At 34.5% G+C, this 15,923-nt stretch overlaps 3 protein-coding genes across 14 annotated transcripts; all 3 read right to left on the reverse strand.

Annotated features, from left to right (window-relative positions):
- Positions 1-443: 443 nt before the first annotated feature.
- On the reverse strand, positions 444-3,898 carry LOC107936735 (DNA-directed RNA polymerase III subunit RPC8). Of its 10 annotated transcripts, XM_041097964.1 has the most exons (10): positions 3,495-3,753; positions 3,203-3,266; positions 2,896-2,995; positions 2,605-2,754; positions 2,381-2,476; positions 2,151-2,238; positions 1,385-1,469; positions 1,149-1,236; positions 978-1,067; positions 444-805 (listed from the first exon to the last, which is right to left on the reverse strand). In XM_041097964.1, the coding sequence occupies exons 4-10, from the start codon at positions 2,713-2,715 to the stop codon at positions 731-733; spliced, it is 633 nt and encodes a 210-aa protein (XP_040953898.1). In that variant the 5' UTR covers positions 2,716-2,754; positions 2,896-2,995; positions 3,203-3,266; positions 3,495-3,753; the 3' UTR covers positions 444-730. The 10 variants fall into 10 exon arrangements, with proteins under 10 accessions (XP_040953898.1, XP_016724979.1, XP_016724980.1 ...); XM_016869490.2 differs by lacking the exon at positions 3,203-3,266 and having other exon boundaries at positions 2,896-2,953; XM_016869491.2 differs by lacking the exon at positions 3,203-3,266.
- Positions 3,899-4,510: 612 nt separating this feature from the next.
- Positions 4,511-5,265, reverse strand: LOC107936736 (photosystem II reaction center W protein, chloroplastic). Its single transcript, XM_016869496.2, has 2 exons — positions 5,051-5,265; positions 4,511-4,974 (listed from the first exon to the last, which is right to left on the reverse strand). The coding sequence occupies exons 1-2, from the start codon at positions 5,130-5,132 to the stop codon at positions 4,667-4,669; spliced, it is 390 nt and encodes a 129-aa protein (XP_016724985.1). The 5' UTR covers positions 5,133-5,265; the 3' UTR covers positions 4,511-4,666.
- A 165-nt stretch (positions 5,266-5,430) lies between these two features.
- On the reverse strand, positions 5,431-10,005 carry LOC107936734 (probable galacturonosyltransferase 6). Of its 3 annotated transcripts, none has more exons than XM_016869486.2 (9): positions 9,531-10,005; positions 9,293-9,327; positions 9,162-9,203; positions 8,905-9,052; positions 8,736-8,806; positions 7,987-8,219; positions 7,479-7,836; positions 6,531-7,052; positions 5,431-5,975 (listed from the first exon to the last, which is right to left on the reverse strand). In XM_016869486.2, the coding sequence occupies exons 1-9, from the start codon at positions 9,643-9,645 to the stop codon at positions 5,700-5,702; spliced, it is 1,800 nt and encodes a 599-aa protein (XP_016724975.1). In that variant the 5' UTR covers positions 9,646-10,005; the 3' UTR covers positions 5,431-5,699. The 3 variants fall into 3 exon arrangements, with proteins under 3 accessions (XP_016724975.1, XP_040953895.1, XP_016724976.1); XM_041097961.1 differs by having other exon boundaries at positions 9,162-9,200; positions 9,531-10,000; XM_016869487.2 differs by having other exon boundaries at positions 9,298-9,327; positions 9,531-9,620.
- Positions 10,006-15,923: the final 5,918 nt, after the last annotated feature.

Raw genomic sequence — 15,923 nt, forward strand, 5'->3', positions numbered from 1 at the left:
GGATAGAGCTTCAGTCAAAACGGAGAGCTCCAATGCAGTGCAAAATTTGGATTGAAACACTTCACACCTCATCCAAACGGATGGTTATGGGTAAACTCCCTTAGCTGGAGACTACTGGGCCCAAAAACTAGTAAATTAATGAAATTAAACCCTACTTAACTCCAAAATTAATCTAACTCATAACATATGGTGCCATGGGGACTGTATTTAGTTGTTTATATAACCTATCTAATTTTATTTCATTCAAAAAATACTAATTTATAAGATAATTATCCATGTAGTATATAATTATTTAATATTTTTAATTTAAGAAACAAAATTAAAAGATTCTTATTTAATCTTTTATAATTAAATAAATTAAAATTAAAAATCTCACCCTCCAATCTTAACATATTAGGAAAAGAGGTGTGAAGATAGAAAGATAAAAGATGTAACACCAAAAATTGTGTTGACAATTTTAAGTTTTTTTTTTTTTGGTACATTGATAGATTCGAACACAAACTATTTTTAAGAAAAGTAAAAACTCAACCAATAGACTACAACTTGGGTTCCTCGATTTTAAGCATTTTTGTCAGCTGGTTACGGTTGAGTGGATTAATCTACAAGCAAATGGCGCTCATGTACTCTGGTAGTTAGGGAGAAGCATGATCTAAACACCCACAGGTGAAAAAAATATTTGTCAAGCCTTGTGTTGAGAACTATAAACAACTAGGACTAAATGCTAGCGAGCCTATTCGTCCTCCTGAATCATTTCAGCTTCCTCCCACCACGAAACCGGCCCCAAACCATCGTAGTTTATCGTTCCCTGCAATGAAACAAATGTTGAAGAAATCAAGCATACAACTCAACATTTGGTTCTTTTAGGAGAAGAAGACATGATCCTTGTTACACATGACAATAATTGTCTTTCCATCTTGTGTTACGTGCAAAGTTGGTTTTCATAGAATTAGGATGAAACAATTGAAAGATGAACTTACAGTAATCACCATCGGGGCAAATGGTTTCGAATTCTCTGGTTGTTCAAGGGGAATCGAAGGATAAATAACACTATCAACTCGAAATTTAATCTGTGATTAACAACAGCTGAAGTCACTAAAGGTATACAACAGAATTTATGGAAACTTTTGCAACAATATCACAAGACATACCGGATCTGACCCATCAATAACAAATCGTGGTTCTTCGGACTGTGCTTCTTCTGCATCTCCGAAGTCCCATATCCATCTGCCTTGATTTCTGCAATCCTCAAAATGGTAATCAACACGTTAGTAAACGTACTGACATAGAGTGAATAATAAATAAACAAGGAAAATTAAGAGTGGAAGCTGTTGAGTTCTAGCTCTGGTTATATCAGAGATGAATAAAAAAATAAACTAGTTCTTACCTAGTATGAGGGATAGCTTCAAAGCGGGACGGGGTCGGCAAAAGGTGGGCAGGTATGTAAATGTCATCAAAAAATCCAAGTGACACTGCAAATTACAGAACCACGTAGATATTTCACAAATGGTATTTGACAAGGAAATGGTTGATGAGACTATAATTGGCCCAAAGAATAGACCACCTATGTCTGGTCATTTTATCTTTGATCGCAATAACAAGAAAAGATGTCATGTAATTTGATAAAGCTCAAGGTTATGTCAAGTAAATTAGTGGAATCCGTTTGGCAAACCAGCAATTAGTGGCCAAATAATAGAACTGTTGAAGAATCTAACTCTCCTCCTGGCCTCTACTTAGAATTTGTTACTATCAAAACTTGAAGTGTTAGAAAGGATTGGAAGTATCGCTTATTTTATTCCTTTTCACGTTTTACCTAAGCTTATAGACTGAGTTCCAATTCATTGATGGGAAAAAAAGGTGAGCTCCACACACCACCAGCAAATTTCTTTTCTACATGAAATGTCTTCTCAACAGCTCGTATTGCCCTGAACTAGGCACTCGTTAGAGAATAGACTATCGTAATCAGGCTTATTTAATGCCTAAGCCAAATTATGGTTATTATGTTAACTTTAAACCAGAAGGTCATTGTTGGCACCAACATAAAGATGACAAAGGACAATAGTTATTCAAAAGGGAAAAGAAACACAAACTAGGATTCGTCTACACCAAACAACCAAAACCATATAAGTAGAAAAATATTCTTCCAGACTTACAGCGCAAGCCGCTAGCATCAGATTCTTTAAGTTTGGCAACAATAATCTCGCCAATAAATGGACGAAACACAATCAATCTGAACTCAACCTGCCACAACAGGAAAGAGAAAAAAGATTTGTCAAACTTCTGAGACCTCAGACAAGCAATAATATGAATCAATATGTCCCGCATAAAGCAATTTAACACGCATAAAAGGGAGGGAAAAGAAGGGGAAAATGGAAAGCAATACCGTATAAGTAGAAGCACCATCCCCGGGAAAGATAAAGCCACCTTTAATTGACCTGATATCATATACTGAAATACATAGTCCTAATTTTGCAATAACCTATATTATAATTTACAAATATTCATTAATCATCATCAAAACATAGTTCAACAAATATACTTTAGGGGGTGAAAAGAACCATTGAAACAATGAATATGTTGGAAGATATAGTACTACAAAGTACAAACCTTATCTAAGAAAAGGGTTTCCAACTCTGACTTAATAGCCTCATCAACAGGAAGGTGAAGAATATGAGGTGGTAACCGCAAAGTGTGCTCGATTAAGCTTAGATAGAACATATTCTTTTGCTGTCTTCAATGTTTTAAAGTTTCAAGAATCTTATAATCAAAAGAAAACTGTCAGTAAGTGAATACTAGATTGAGGCATTATCCCAAACATGTGATGGGCAATAAACTGAACATAAATGGGATTGCAAGAACCCAAGAGTTCTGTTTAAGAAAAGGGAAAAACAATAAAACCTAGTGGTGTCGCTGCCGCTATTTTGAGGTAGCGGTGCCATTCGATGCCACTAGAGACCTAAAAAGTGGTATGAACAAATTTCACATCAATAGCAGTGGGCTGCAAAGAACAATGTAACGGATAATGGTCCACTATTTCCGATAAACCGATAGCTTTTAAGAAAATTCTCCTTCTCAATTAAACAGAGAAAGGGTGTAGATGAGACACAATAACAAGCAACAGGACAGAAAACAGAAAACCAAATAAAACTAGAAATATTATGACTCAAGTAGAAATCAATTTCAAGCTTAGGGTTTCAAAACTTACATTATTTAGTTTCCTAGTCTATTGTAAAATTGAAGCTTGGGTCTAGGGATAACCAAATTACAAACTGCTATTAACAAAACAAATACAAACAAGCAGATATCAACAATCCAGATTACACCTAATTTGATTAAATACAAAATTACATCCCTCAGAAATTAAATATAAGACTTCTTTTTTTCATTTCTTATTCTCACATCTCTCCAACAAAATTTCGTTTTATCCCAAAGACTAAAGATTCAAAGCTAAATTAGTTCATATATTAACCTTATAAGTTTCAAATAAAAGAGCTTACCAACTTTCAAATTTCCTAAAAGGCTTCAGTTCAGGCATCAGCCAATGTCAATATTGGACAGATTAGCAAAGCGAGAGAAAGCAACAGACAGAGATAAGGCAATGGGAGAAAGCAAAGCAACGGCGTCAGGATGGGTTTTAGAAGGTGAATGACGTACCGTAGGCGTCGTTTTCGGTGTCGGCGATGGGTTTTGGTTTTGGTGAGAAACGCAGCGCTTTGAGTTGAGAGGCTTATGGGAAATGTTCTTTTGTTTAGGCTTTTTAGGGTTTTTTTTCTTTTAAAATGAAAAATTAATCAATAAACTCACTTTCACGAATATTTTAAGAATTTAAAAATATTTTTTAAAATTTTAATTTTAATTCTTATGATTGATTTGGGTTTAATTTTTTACATACTTATATTTTTTCCTAATTAAATTCATCTAAAAATGGTGAATATATAGTTGAATCACCAAATACTTTAGGTGTGTGGCTATAATACTAATAGAAAATTCAAAGTCTAATAGTGAGGTGTGCTAAAAAAATATGCGTAGACCAAATGATTCACAAACATGAAAAGAATAAGTTAAACACTACATCTGCAAGACTTTACTCAAAAAAGAATTTCACCATGCTAAATCTATCCTAACCATCGAATAATTTCAGACTTGTAAGCAATGATTTAAGCTTAATTTATTTTAATCATTCAATAATTGCTGATGAACTTACCCAAATTGCTTTTGATAATTTAGCATTGATTATGGTTTCAAATTGCTTTTGATACCAAAAATTTTCACAGGTTTTTACAATTTCTAAATTCCCTGTTATTTAAACAACTTGTTTTGCCTGAAGAAATGGATTGAGTAGCCATTGGTAAAGGATGAAATACAGTGCAGATTGCCAAGCAAGCATAGACAGGGCAGACGGAGAGGCAGAGGCAGAGGTAGAGTCCCCTTCATATTCCCTGTTATTTCCTCTTAATCTTATATCCATGTTCTTATTGAGTCGATTGATACATCAATCGAGAAACAACGGAGATAAACAAAATCAAAATTTATAGAAGAGCCCACATTGTACTACATGCAGAGGGGAAAAAAAAAGTTTTGCTTCAATATAGGAAAGCCATACTCCATTCATTTGATTCATACATGATATTTGCAATGAAGAACAAAGGAAGGAAATAAGGTTTGGGTTTTAGAGGGACAACCCAGACTCCTCATCCTCTTCCAGGGAGGAAGTGTAGACGAAGTAAAGAGCCCAAATCAGGCCGAACACACCAAACAGGATCCACCCGAGGAGGTTGTTGCTCAATCCAAAGGGAAGTCCTGTTCCTTCAGTGGACATTCTCTCGTCCACCAGAGCCATGGCTGGGCTTGACATGGTTGCTGCACAGGCTGCTGCCAGCAATGATGCACTCATCCCCATGTTTGACCCATTCTCACTCTTCTTCTCCATGCTACACATCATCATCACCTTCCCCTTCTTTCCCATTGTTGGCAACCCTGCAAGTTCAATATGCAGTTTGAGGTGAAAATGCCCATTGACCACCCTTGAAAAAGAATCCAATAAAATACTTACCAATGGGGACTGGGGATGCAATCCTGGGCAATGTCTTGTGAACAAGAGCTGCAGGGGTGGTGGTAGCCGAGATGGTTGCCATGACAGAATGATTTTTTGCAACAAAGCCGAGTTGGATACAAAGGGTTACCAGTTTGTTTATTTCATATACTTTGAAAACAGAATTTACAAAGATTAATACCGTTGGTCCAGAATCAGACCAGACTCAGAGATAGCATAACCCTTCGTTTTGATATCCCCTATCCACATTTGCCCAACCACTTCCATCCACGTGTCACGTCATCTTCTTATAAAACAAAGATTGATCCAGCAGGGACAACAAAGTTAATGGTCCCTGACCCAACTTAAATTATTTTCATATCTTCAATAGCTTTATAATATCTCCATAATAATAATAATTTATTTGCTTCCTCTTTCATTTCAAGAATCCGTGATGGAACCTAGGGGAATTGTGATCATAACAATTATGTACAAAGGTATACCTGCAATGCAGCATCCCTACAGAAACTTATTACCTTTGGTCATTGCCACAAATAAGACTAAACCCCTGAAATGTTACACGCCTGAACTATTCTGAGGGGTAAAAACTGGGTTAAAAATTTACATCAATGAATCAAATTATTCCAAGTGTATGCCGTGATCGTATCAATTATTCATGGATATTGCACCGCTGCAAGTAAGGGTGGTCATACTGCATATGTTTGCTCCAATAGCCTTTATATTTAGCAATTCCTATTTCCAACCAGGGTTTCATGACTCCATCATAGTGTATAACTGCTGCCCGCTCGATATCTGCCAGCCGAAGACCTGAGTGATAGCCAAGCCCTAGCGCATGCCATCTCCTTTCTAAAGCCACAGTCTGGTTGTAGAAAGTAATCCAACCTAAGGGCAAGCTTCCTGCCTTCCACAATGGCCTCTTAAGTCCCTGTCATCAAACACCAAGCAAACAAGTTGGACAATAAAACACAATTATTATTTAAAAATGAAAAGAATTCACAATAATACCAGCTTTGAATTGAATTGAATATAAATACACCTTTAAATCATGTTAGGAGCAGATATGCAGCATGCAAAATACTTTGAAGAAACTAATATGAATGTATAAACTAGATGACACTGATTTTTAGGTATGAATCAATTCCAACCCATAAAAGGTTTTTGCTTGTCAGTGTTTCACCATTCATAGGTCACCGTAAGACAAAACTTAGACAGATATAGAACTCTCTAGGGAATAAAGAGGAAAAGGGGGTAAGAAAGATGACCCATCTTGAAATTTAGACAATCTTTAGATAAAAACTCAATTTCTCCAGATGATAACAATTCCAATTGCCAAAGATAAGCTAAAGCACCTGATAAAATTAACTATCTTTTCAATGAATCAACATGCAACTTCAGATTACCATGGAACCAAAATCAATTTACAAGCATATCATATTAGCAGTAAGCAAAAGCAAATAGAAAGGAAGTGCTAGCCCCATACCAGTTGCAGGTAATTTCTGTAGAGCATGGTTAATTTTTTTCTTCTCCATTGTTGGAGATCAAACAAATTCATACCAAATGCCCATGTGCAAGCATTTGCATTAAACTTCTTTGCCAAAAATGGGTCCGAAAAGTTCAAAAACATGCGCATTGTACGAAATGAAGCTTCATTTTCCAGACAAGTCTCCACAGCTGCATTTACTTTCCCCTTCATGTCAACACTCCAAATTCCAGTTAAATCTCTTTGCACTACCACATCATGATCTAAGAGCACAATCTTATTCAGTGCTGGAAATATGTCTGGCAGATAGAACCGCAGATGATTGAGGGCTGAACTATATCTTGGATCATACGACTTTTGTTCCTTCAATGTTGAATTATACTTGGTTGACAACAAATCAAAACTTTCTACAATCTGAATATGAATTGTAGCTTTGCCAGGAGGATTTAATAAAAACCACATTGAAATTGCTGGGAGGTTGAGGTAATCGGTCACCACATGAAAACCAATTTTCTCTGGCTCCTGCATAACCAAGTATTAGTTACCAGGGTATATTACATCCACAACAGGTAAATCAGAGGGCCATCCTGAGCTAGCTATAGTTAACTCATCAAAGTAAGGGGAGTAATGACAGAAGAGTATTGTCTTTTTAAGGGGGAAATTAATCTAATGGCAGGTTAGGGATAAGCTTTGGTATATAGGAAATGTGAAAGAACTCCACGGAGAATTTGGGAAAGCTCAATCCATTACTATTCATTATAAATTTCAAGTGTTTCAATTATTGTCCAGCAAAGTAAAACCATAACCTTCAGAGCATCCTAGCATATTTATCGCACACAATTTTGTTATGTGATTGTTTAGAATGATAAATACTCTCTATAAACAACAATGTTTAACATAATAAAAAAAGCAGGGATTGAAATTTATAGAAAATCACCGAAGGCTAACCTTTGCAGATGAAATTGTGGAATTAATAACCACTGCACAAGCCAGAATATTGTTAGAAAATACTGCATAGTGATAAAGGTCCGGATCATTCAATTTTTTTTGGTTAGGGAACTCCCTTTCCTCGGGTTGAAGGGAAAAATATTCTGCTGTCAGCTGCATAGAGAGGCAGTGAAGGCCCTTAGGGGTAGTCCTTCCAGCAAGTTGAACAAGATATGACACTTCATTCTTCCGTGCCCGAATCTGGTCTTCAGCATTGTAAGCCATGGCACGAAGTTTTCTGACCATCGCAGAGCAGTCAGGGAATACTTGACTTGCTTTGGCCAACAAAACCTCCATAGATCTCATCTTCTGTGAAGCCCTGAAAATTCAACAGTTTTTCAGATATAAAGTTAAGTGAAAGCAATTCAACCCTAAATCTAAGCTAATTCACTTAATACTATTCAAGAGCTCATGTTTATGATTGAATATAAGTTGCAGTGATAAAATTATTATTTTAAAAATCTATTACCTCCTTGGCAATTCTGAATCCATGCTGGCTTCGCTGACTGTTCGTTCAACATCTTTGATTCGTGTTCGCAACTCTTTCACCAAGTGAGTATTACGACCAGGTGGTGCAAAATTTAAGTATACTTTTGCTCTAATGAGCTGATCTCTCATCTGCTTTACCTTCTCATCCATTACCTTGTGTGATAGAGACCGTAAATGTTGATCATGGCTACCTGTTTCTTGATTGTATTGTTCCTGCAACAAATATATTAGTGTTAACTATATGTTACAAATACATTGAAACAAACATGACTTGCTCTAGCTCTAACCATTTTCGAAAGAAAAAAAAAAGCCGACATCCCCACTGAACCCAAAAAGAACAGTAACCCTCAATTTGATGGCAATTGCCAATGAAATTTGTGGTAGAAAAAGGGCTTTTCTGTTTCTTATTCTCATTGTGTGTTCTGGTATGGCTCAGATTTTAGAAACGAAGCACTGCTTCACCAGCTTTTGCATTACAATCCAACAAATATACAATCTAATTTTAGTAGGAAGCAATTTAAATACAATGGACAGGGAATTGTGGTACAATTTGATAAAAGGAGATGGTCTGTCAAAATTGGCAAGACATATATAATTTCAATACCAACATATGCTTTTGCTCACGAGATTGAAAAGCATACATTACTGCAACCATCTATAGTTTAAACTTGGATTCAAATGTATAGCATCTCAGCATACTTAGAGTTAAAATTTCAGACACATACACACCTTTTCCCTGGAGTTTAGCCGTATTATATTCTGCTGATTTTGATGATCGTCTTTTCCTTTACCATTAGTTCCTGAATATAGAAAGTGGTGCAACACAGAGTCACACTCACATTAGCTCTATGACCTAGAAGTCAATTAAAAGACACCACAAGCACCCAGTACTACTAACCATTTGCTTCTAACAATTTTGATGTATCTTGCGGATCCCCCAATGGATCGAAATCAGGATTCTGGTTAGAACCATGATTAACTGCTGAACTGAAATCCTTCTCTTTGAAAACAACTACTTTTGGACCTTTTAAACCTTCGACAGCTTCCTGAATAAAAAAGCAACAAAGATTGAATTGCATACGGTCAACACTCAAAACCACTTGAAGAAAAAACGTTCAAAGCAAACTACACTAAATCCATACATCTCAAAGTTACCTGTTCTATTGCGTTAAGTCTTAAATCATCTTTCATATACTTCTGTATCAAATAAAGCAAAAGAACACGTCAGAAATCTACCCAAAAAATGAAAAAAAAATACAGCAGATCCGAGTAAGAGAGATCTATACAATACTGGTTAAATCCTCCACAGAATCCTTCCGCCCTGCCGTGACAGAATCATAAATGCAAGGAAACAGGAACAGTCAACATCCCGACAGTTAAATTAAATAAAAATCACAAAAGGCCAAAAATGAAACACACCAAAATTTCTTTTATACAAAAAAAAAAGGTAAGCGCGACTTATGTAGCTTAAAATTGTAAGTGTTCTCCTATAATCTAAAAATCTACATAGACGAAGAATATTACCAATGAAAGCGAGGGGGTTAAGTCTCTGCGAAACCAACACGATTTGAGCGAATACAGAGAAAGAGAGAAAAGAGAGGATTAGAATCCTCTGCCAATGACGATGAAACTTCTTCATGAGTGAATACAAAGTGCTAAAAGAATTCGCTGAACTCTGAACAGAAAGTTAAGAATATGATAATTGCTTATTCAGTTTATTAATCGTTCTCCCAAAAGAAAAACACCGTTCAAAGATTCAAATCGACATCCATTCGATGCCGGAATTACAAGGAACAGCAGTTTAAAAAATACGAAAATCTAGGGTTTCTAGCGGTGATTTTGCCGCTCTTTCCAGAGGAAAGGAAAAAAAAATTAGTTTAAGAGCTTCGTTCACGTTCTGCGGCTGAGGCAGATGGACTTTCCTTTTCAACTACCTTCATTTTCCAGCTTTCTTTTTTATTACTATTTTCTTTCTGATCTGGAATTTAATGTTTTTTCTGATCTGGAATTCTAGATTTATATATATATATACGCCTTGGGGTTCCCAGTTTCGGAGAAAAATGGATTTGAATCGCGGGAAAGGCGAGATAGCGATGGATAGGGTGGTACCGCGGTCATTTTGTTGATAATATGTACGAGGAATATTGACCGTTGATTTCAGTCAAAAATATTTAGTACGATGAGTGGGCGACCGAGATTACGCTCGGACCTGTTGTCAACTTATCTCTAGGATTTTGTGGGCTCCTTTTCAGCTCCTGTCTGTTGGGCTGTCTACAGCAATGCAATGAAATTAGGGTAATCTATAAAAATAGTCACATTTGTTTGTCTCAGGTTATATTTTAGTCACTTATGTTTAAAATGCTACGTTTTAGTTTATTTTGTTACGAAGTGATCACTCTACCATTAAGTTCCGTTATCTCTCTAATAGTAATCCTATGTCGCAGTCCAACTAGATTTTAAGTGCCTATTTGGATTTCTAAATGGGATGAAAATAGATTTTAAATTAAATAAATTTAATTAATTAAAATTTTTAAACCTAAACCTTAACTGAAAAAATTGTTCATCTCCTCTTTTTAATTTTTCTCCGTCTCTTCTTTTTTTAGGTTTTTTTTTCATTTGACTGGAAAAACTATTATTAAGATCAAAATAGTTGAAATCAAATTGACTGCTTCATAAAGTTGGATTCAATGGAGAGTTCAGGTATGTCTTCTTTGCATTCCTCTGTCTCTTTTATTCAATACTGAAAAACAAAAGATTGAATTTTTTATTGTTTAATGAAAACCCTAAATTAAAATTCTTGATATTTTCTTCAACTTTTTGAAATTGTTTGTGAACATGTATTTTATTTTGCGTCGGTAGACATCCCATAGATTTTAAGTGTCAATTTGGATTTCTAAATAGGATGAAAATAGATTTTAAATTAAATAAATTTAATTAATTAAAATTTTTAAACCTAAACCTTAACTGAAAAAACTGTTTATCTCCTCTTTTTAATTTTTCTTCGTCTCTTCTTTTTTAGGTTTTTTTTTTCATTTGACTGAAAAAATTATTATTAAGATCAAAATAGTTGAAATCAAATTGACTGCTTCATAAAGATGGGTTCAATAGAGAGTTCAGGTATGTCTTCTTTGTATTCCTCTGTCTTTTTTATTCAATACTGAAAAACAAAAGATTGAATTTTTTATTGTTTAAAGAAAACCCTAAATTAAAATTCTTAATATTTTCTTCGACTTTTTAAATTGTTCGTGAACATGTATTTTATTTTGCGTCAGTAGACATCCCATAAAATGCAACTGGAAACATGTTTTCATAAACCTTTTTCATTTAAGCTAATTGTAAATTTTTTAGAAAAGGGTTGTTACTTTCACTGTTCTTGTTTCTAATCATTATATTTGCTAGTTTTTTCACAGTTATTGAATAATTGGTTGTTCAATCAAATTTTTCTAATCTGAATCAACTTGTATGTTCACAATCTCTTTGTAGGTATTCCATATTATTCTTTCTTACTGCTGATTTTGAGCTGAATTACCTTGCTATCTTTTTTTTTTGGTATTGGGTAAGTTTCGGTTCAGAGCTAATTGGTTAGTAGCTTTTGTTTTCTTTAAATTATATTTCTATGTTATTAGTTTTTTTCTCGCATATTTTTGCTTAATTAGTTGAATTGCAGTCTGTAGCATTGATGGTTTTGTAACTGGAATCACTTTTTCTGCCGATTCGGTGAAGAAAAAGATCATTCTAAAACCAAAAGACCGAAATGCTCCTCATGTAAGATGTTTGCATTTTGTTTGTCTCATTTCCCCTCACTCATCCATTGTAAACTATATTCAAGTTTTATTCTACTTCATTGTTATGTGTTTTATATGTGCTAGTGCTGCTGGTTTTTGAATTGTCCCACTTTTTTCAAATTATTGAATGCAAATTATGATTCTTTTTTTAAATTTCCTAGGTCTCAGAGGGTGAATCGAAACTGCAAGGTGCATCATCTTCTGTAGCAAATTCACCTGGTTCAACTGCTACGAGACAACTTCAATAACAGGAGGCTGGTGGAAAGTTAATAAGAAGCATACTTTCGAGTAATGAAACGGGACAAAATCAATTTTCAGCAGCTGTCTAGGCTCAGCAGAAAACTGAAACTATGAGCCTGGACATGTCAAGAGACTTTTGCGACCTACGAATTTACGATTGGGTTTGAATGGTCGTGTCTCTAATGATATTGCTGCTTTGAAATGTGATTTTGATACAATAAGTGTTTCAAATGACAAGTCATAAAAAAAGGCACTGCATGGTTCAGGTTCTGGAAGTGAAAACCATGAAAAACGTACAAGAAATAAGGATAGACCTGATCATGGAGTATGGTCCCCTCTTCATTGTTCTGATGTTCCAAAATAAGGTAACAATTCAATTGATTAAAGGTACAAGTTACATAAATCTGCTTTAATTATAATGTAATCAATGCTTTCCAACTTTTAAGGGCACAAAAGTTATAATATGTAAGCAATGAAATCTTTGAAGCTTTAGCTATGAAGTATGCATATATGGCCATTTTTGGGCCAATCAATGTTGTACATGTCACTTCTGTTATTTGGTGTACTCTTGCATTATGGTTAATGAAATCTAGTGCTGCAATCGTTTGAATGGATAACGTAACAGGAAAGGAGATATATCATTAGACTTTTTGTACAAGAGGCTATGAATATGATGTATGCCAAGACTCAATATACCGTAGTTTCTGATGATTCGTGTTGGTTTTATTGGTGAATATTATGTTGCATTTTAATATGTTAATACCATACTCGAGTCTAAATGTTGTGTGCATTTATGGAATCATATTATTTTAACATGATATTTGGTTTCTATTCCAGGATGTAGCTTTGGCCATTGTTACCATGAGACCTACTCTACTGGATCCTATAATGGAGAAACTGTCACTACGCCCCGAAAAGTACGGAAGCAGATGACAATTCTAGATTCATGCAATGGATGACCGAGCTCTTTCACCGGATGTGCAAGAGAAACTAGTAAGAGTGAACCCACCAAAAGAAGTTTACAATATTAAAGGGAGTGATCATTGCCCATTCTTCTCAAAGCTTCAGTTACTTCACAAAATTTTAAAAGAAATTGTTCAGATTCCTTAGCTTAATTTCAATAAATAAGATAAAAGAAAAAAAACCATATTCTTTAACTTTTATTTCTAATTGTCTCATAGAACACAACTATTTATTTATTGTGCGGCTCTTAAATTGTCATATGTCGTTTTTGTATGTACAACTACCTTTTTGTAATTATATATTTTCTTGCAGTAAAGAGAAAAGTTGTTATACACTTGCATACTAATATACTTTTTATCAAATGATTATTATTTTAATAATCTTTTTATCTTTTCATATTTTTATATAGTTTTTAAATAATAAAAAATAACATGTGTAAATATTGAACCCATGTTTAATTACACTAGTAGTCATTCTTAAGTAAACAAATAAGTTTTTTAACATAAAATATTTTCTTTTACCAAATTTGTGTATCCTAATTACTGGGAACAGGGACTATCATAAGCACTTTGTCCTTCCAACATTATTCGAACTTGGGACGCTAGATCATTCTTTTAAGGCAGCAGAATCACCTTCCACATTAGCCGCCACCAAATCCATATTTCTTTCCAAAGAAAAAGGACTTGTAGCTTGTCATAGCCAGCAAGCACACCAGCCCCTGCAACTATCTTGTAAATGTCAAATACACGCACAGATTCAGGTTCTATGTTTCAACAATTAAAACTCCACATGGTTTCGAGGGCAAGTAAACAGATGCTTACCTGTAATCCAGCAACTAAAACAACAAGCTTCAAAGTAATTGTCCAATAGTTGAATATCTAACATGTCCAATAGCCATTTTTCAAGTAATTGTTCAATAGTTTAACATTTAAAAAAAATATTGTTTCAAACCCTCAATTAAGACAAAATGTATTGTTAACATGATTCAACAACCCTTCCAAAAGGATATATTATTTGTTCACAAAATAGATTTCCTTTTGAAAGGTAATTTGGCCCTAAAATTTGCTGTCAGGTTTAAGCTTTGTTGGGTTAAAGGTGGTTGGCTTGATGTGTTATCCATTGAAGTGGCTTGGTTCAAAATTTACAGGCTCGATGATTGGCTTGCCATTTGGTTACCCCCAACAATCCCTTTGCAATTCCTTGTATTATGGCCTGGTTTGCCACATTTGGTGCAATTAGCTTGCTGTCCTGTCTTGCTTAATTTTGGTCTACTCTTTCTTACTTCATCTATTTTCTTCCTCCTTATTTGTTTGGGTCTTCCTGGGGGCCTTCTAATTATGGGAGGAAGGATGGGTTCCATGTCCCTTACAAGTTCCCATTGCATAGGACCTATACACAAAAATTTAAAGATGTCAAACACATTTTATAAATAAGTAATATTTCATAAAGTTTTAGGTTTTTAGGACTATTACCTTTTACAGGGTTAATCAAGTGGCTGTAAATATTCAACTGGGTAGTGACAATATAACATGTATTTACATAAGTTTCAGGGCTCACAGCAAGTAATTGCATGCTTAATTGCATGCAAGAAACAACATGTTTACATGGGATTTCTGACAAGTCTCGTTTTCTATATGAATAGGAGGAGTTGAGGAGGTCAACCACATGCTTGTTGCCTAATCCACAGTCTACCTTATACTTCTCATTTCCAGCATATACCGGCCATATACTACAAACAAAGTAACATTTTAAAATTAAAAACTTTTCTATCCAAGTAACAGAATTCAAGCTAAGTGAAAAAGAGTTAGCAAAACTTACTTATTGGACTGACTAACAATTTCAGACAACTTCTTCTGTATCCTTGGACATAAAGGTCCAGGATACTTTTCAGCAGCCTCTCTCATAGAAACCAACCTAGACATGACTTTTCTTCTAATTATTTCCAACATCGTTAGGATGGGTTTATCTCTAGCTCCTAAAATGATCTGCAAGAAGAGCAAGTCTTTAAATAACTCCAACAATAATTATACAACATGAAGTGATAAATAGTCAGATTTAAAAAATAATATTTAACCTTGTTGAAACATTCACTGTTGTTGTTCAGTAGTAGATCAGATTTGCATCTGGTTAAGAAGTAGGCTATTGACCAAGTTCTTGGATCCTTATCACGTAGCCAAGCCTCAACAGATTCTGACAGTGACCTCATTTCAGAAATTGCTTCTTCAAATTGTATTGGAAAAGTTGCTTTAGTAGCTTTCCAATAAGTAAGACGCATAACTTGGCCTCTAAATCCTTCCATATTTTTAAAATTGTTGTAAAGATGTCTGGCACAATTTCTTGCTTCAGCATTAGGGAACAAAAAAGAAATCGCTTCTATTAAACCCTGTAAAACAATTAAAACAACATGCTAAGCAATCATTTTTATATAAACAATTTAGCGTACACTGTAACTTTATAGTACCTTTTGTTTGTCAGACATGAAGCATATATTGTAGGAGTTGTCGATCTCCAAATCCCTCTGAACTCTCAATTGAATCCATCTTTATGAAGCAGTCAAATTGATTTCAACTATTTTGATCTTAATAATAGTTTTTCCAGTCAAATGAAAAAAAAACCTAAAAAAAGACGAAGAAATATTAAAAAGAGGAGATGAAAAGTTTTTACAGTTAAGGTTTAGGTTTAAAATTTTTAATTAATTAAATTTATTTAATTTAAAATCTATTTTCATCCCATTTAGAAATCCAAATTGGCACTTAAAATCTAGTTGGACTGCCACATAGGATTACTGTTAGAGAGATAAGGGAACTTAACGGTAGAGTGATCACTTTGTAACAAAATAATAACATAATTGACTAAAATGTAACATTTCAAACATAAGTGACTAAAATGTAACCTGAGGCAAACAAAAGTGACTATTTTTGTAGATTAC

This window comes from Gossypium hirsutum, chromosome D07 (assembly GCF_007990345.1).
Source record: "Gossypium hirsutum isolate 1008001.06 chromosome D07, Gossypium_hirsutum_v2.1, whole genome shotgun sequence".
NCBI classification, from domain to species: Eukaryota; Viridiplantae; Streptophyta; class Magnoliopsida; order Malvales; family Malvaceae; genus Gossypium; species Gossypium hirsutum.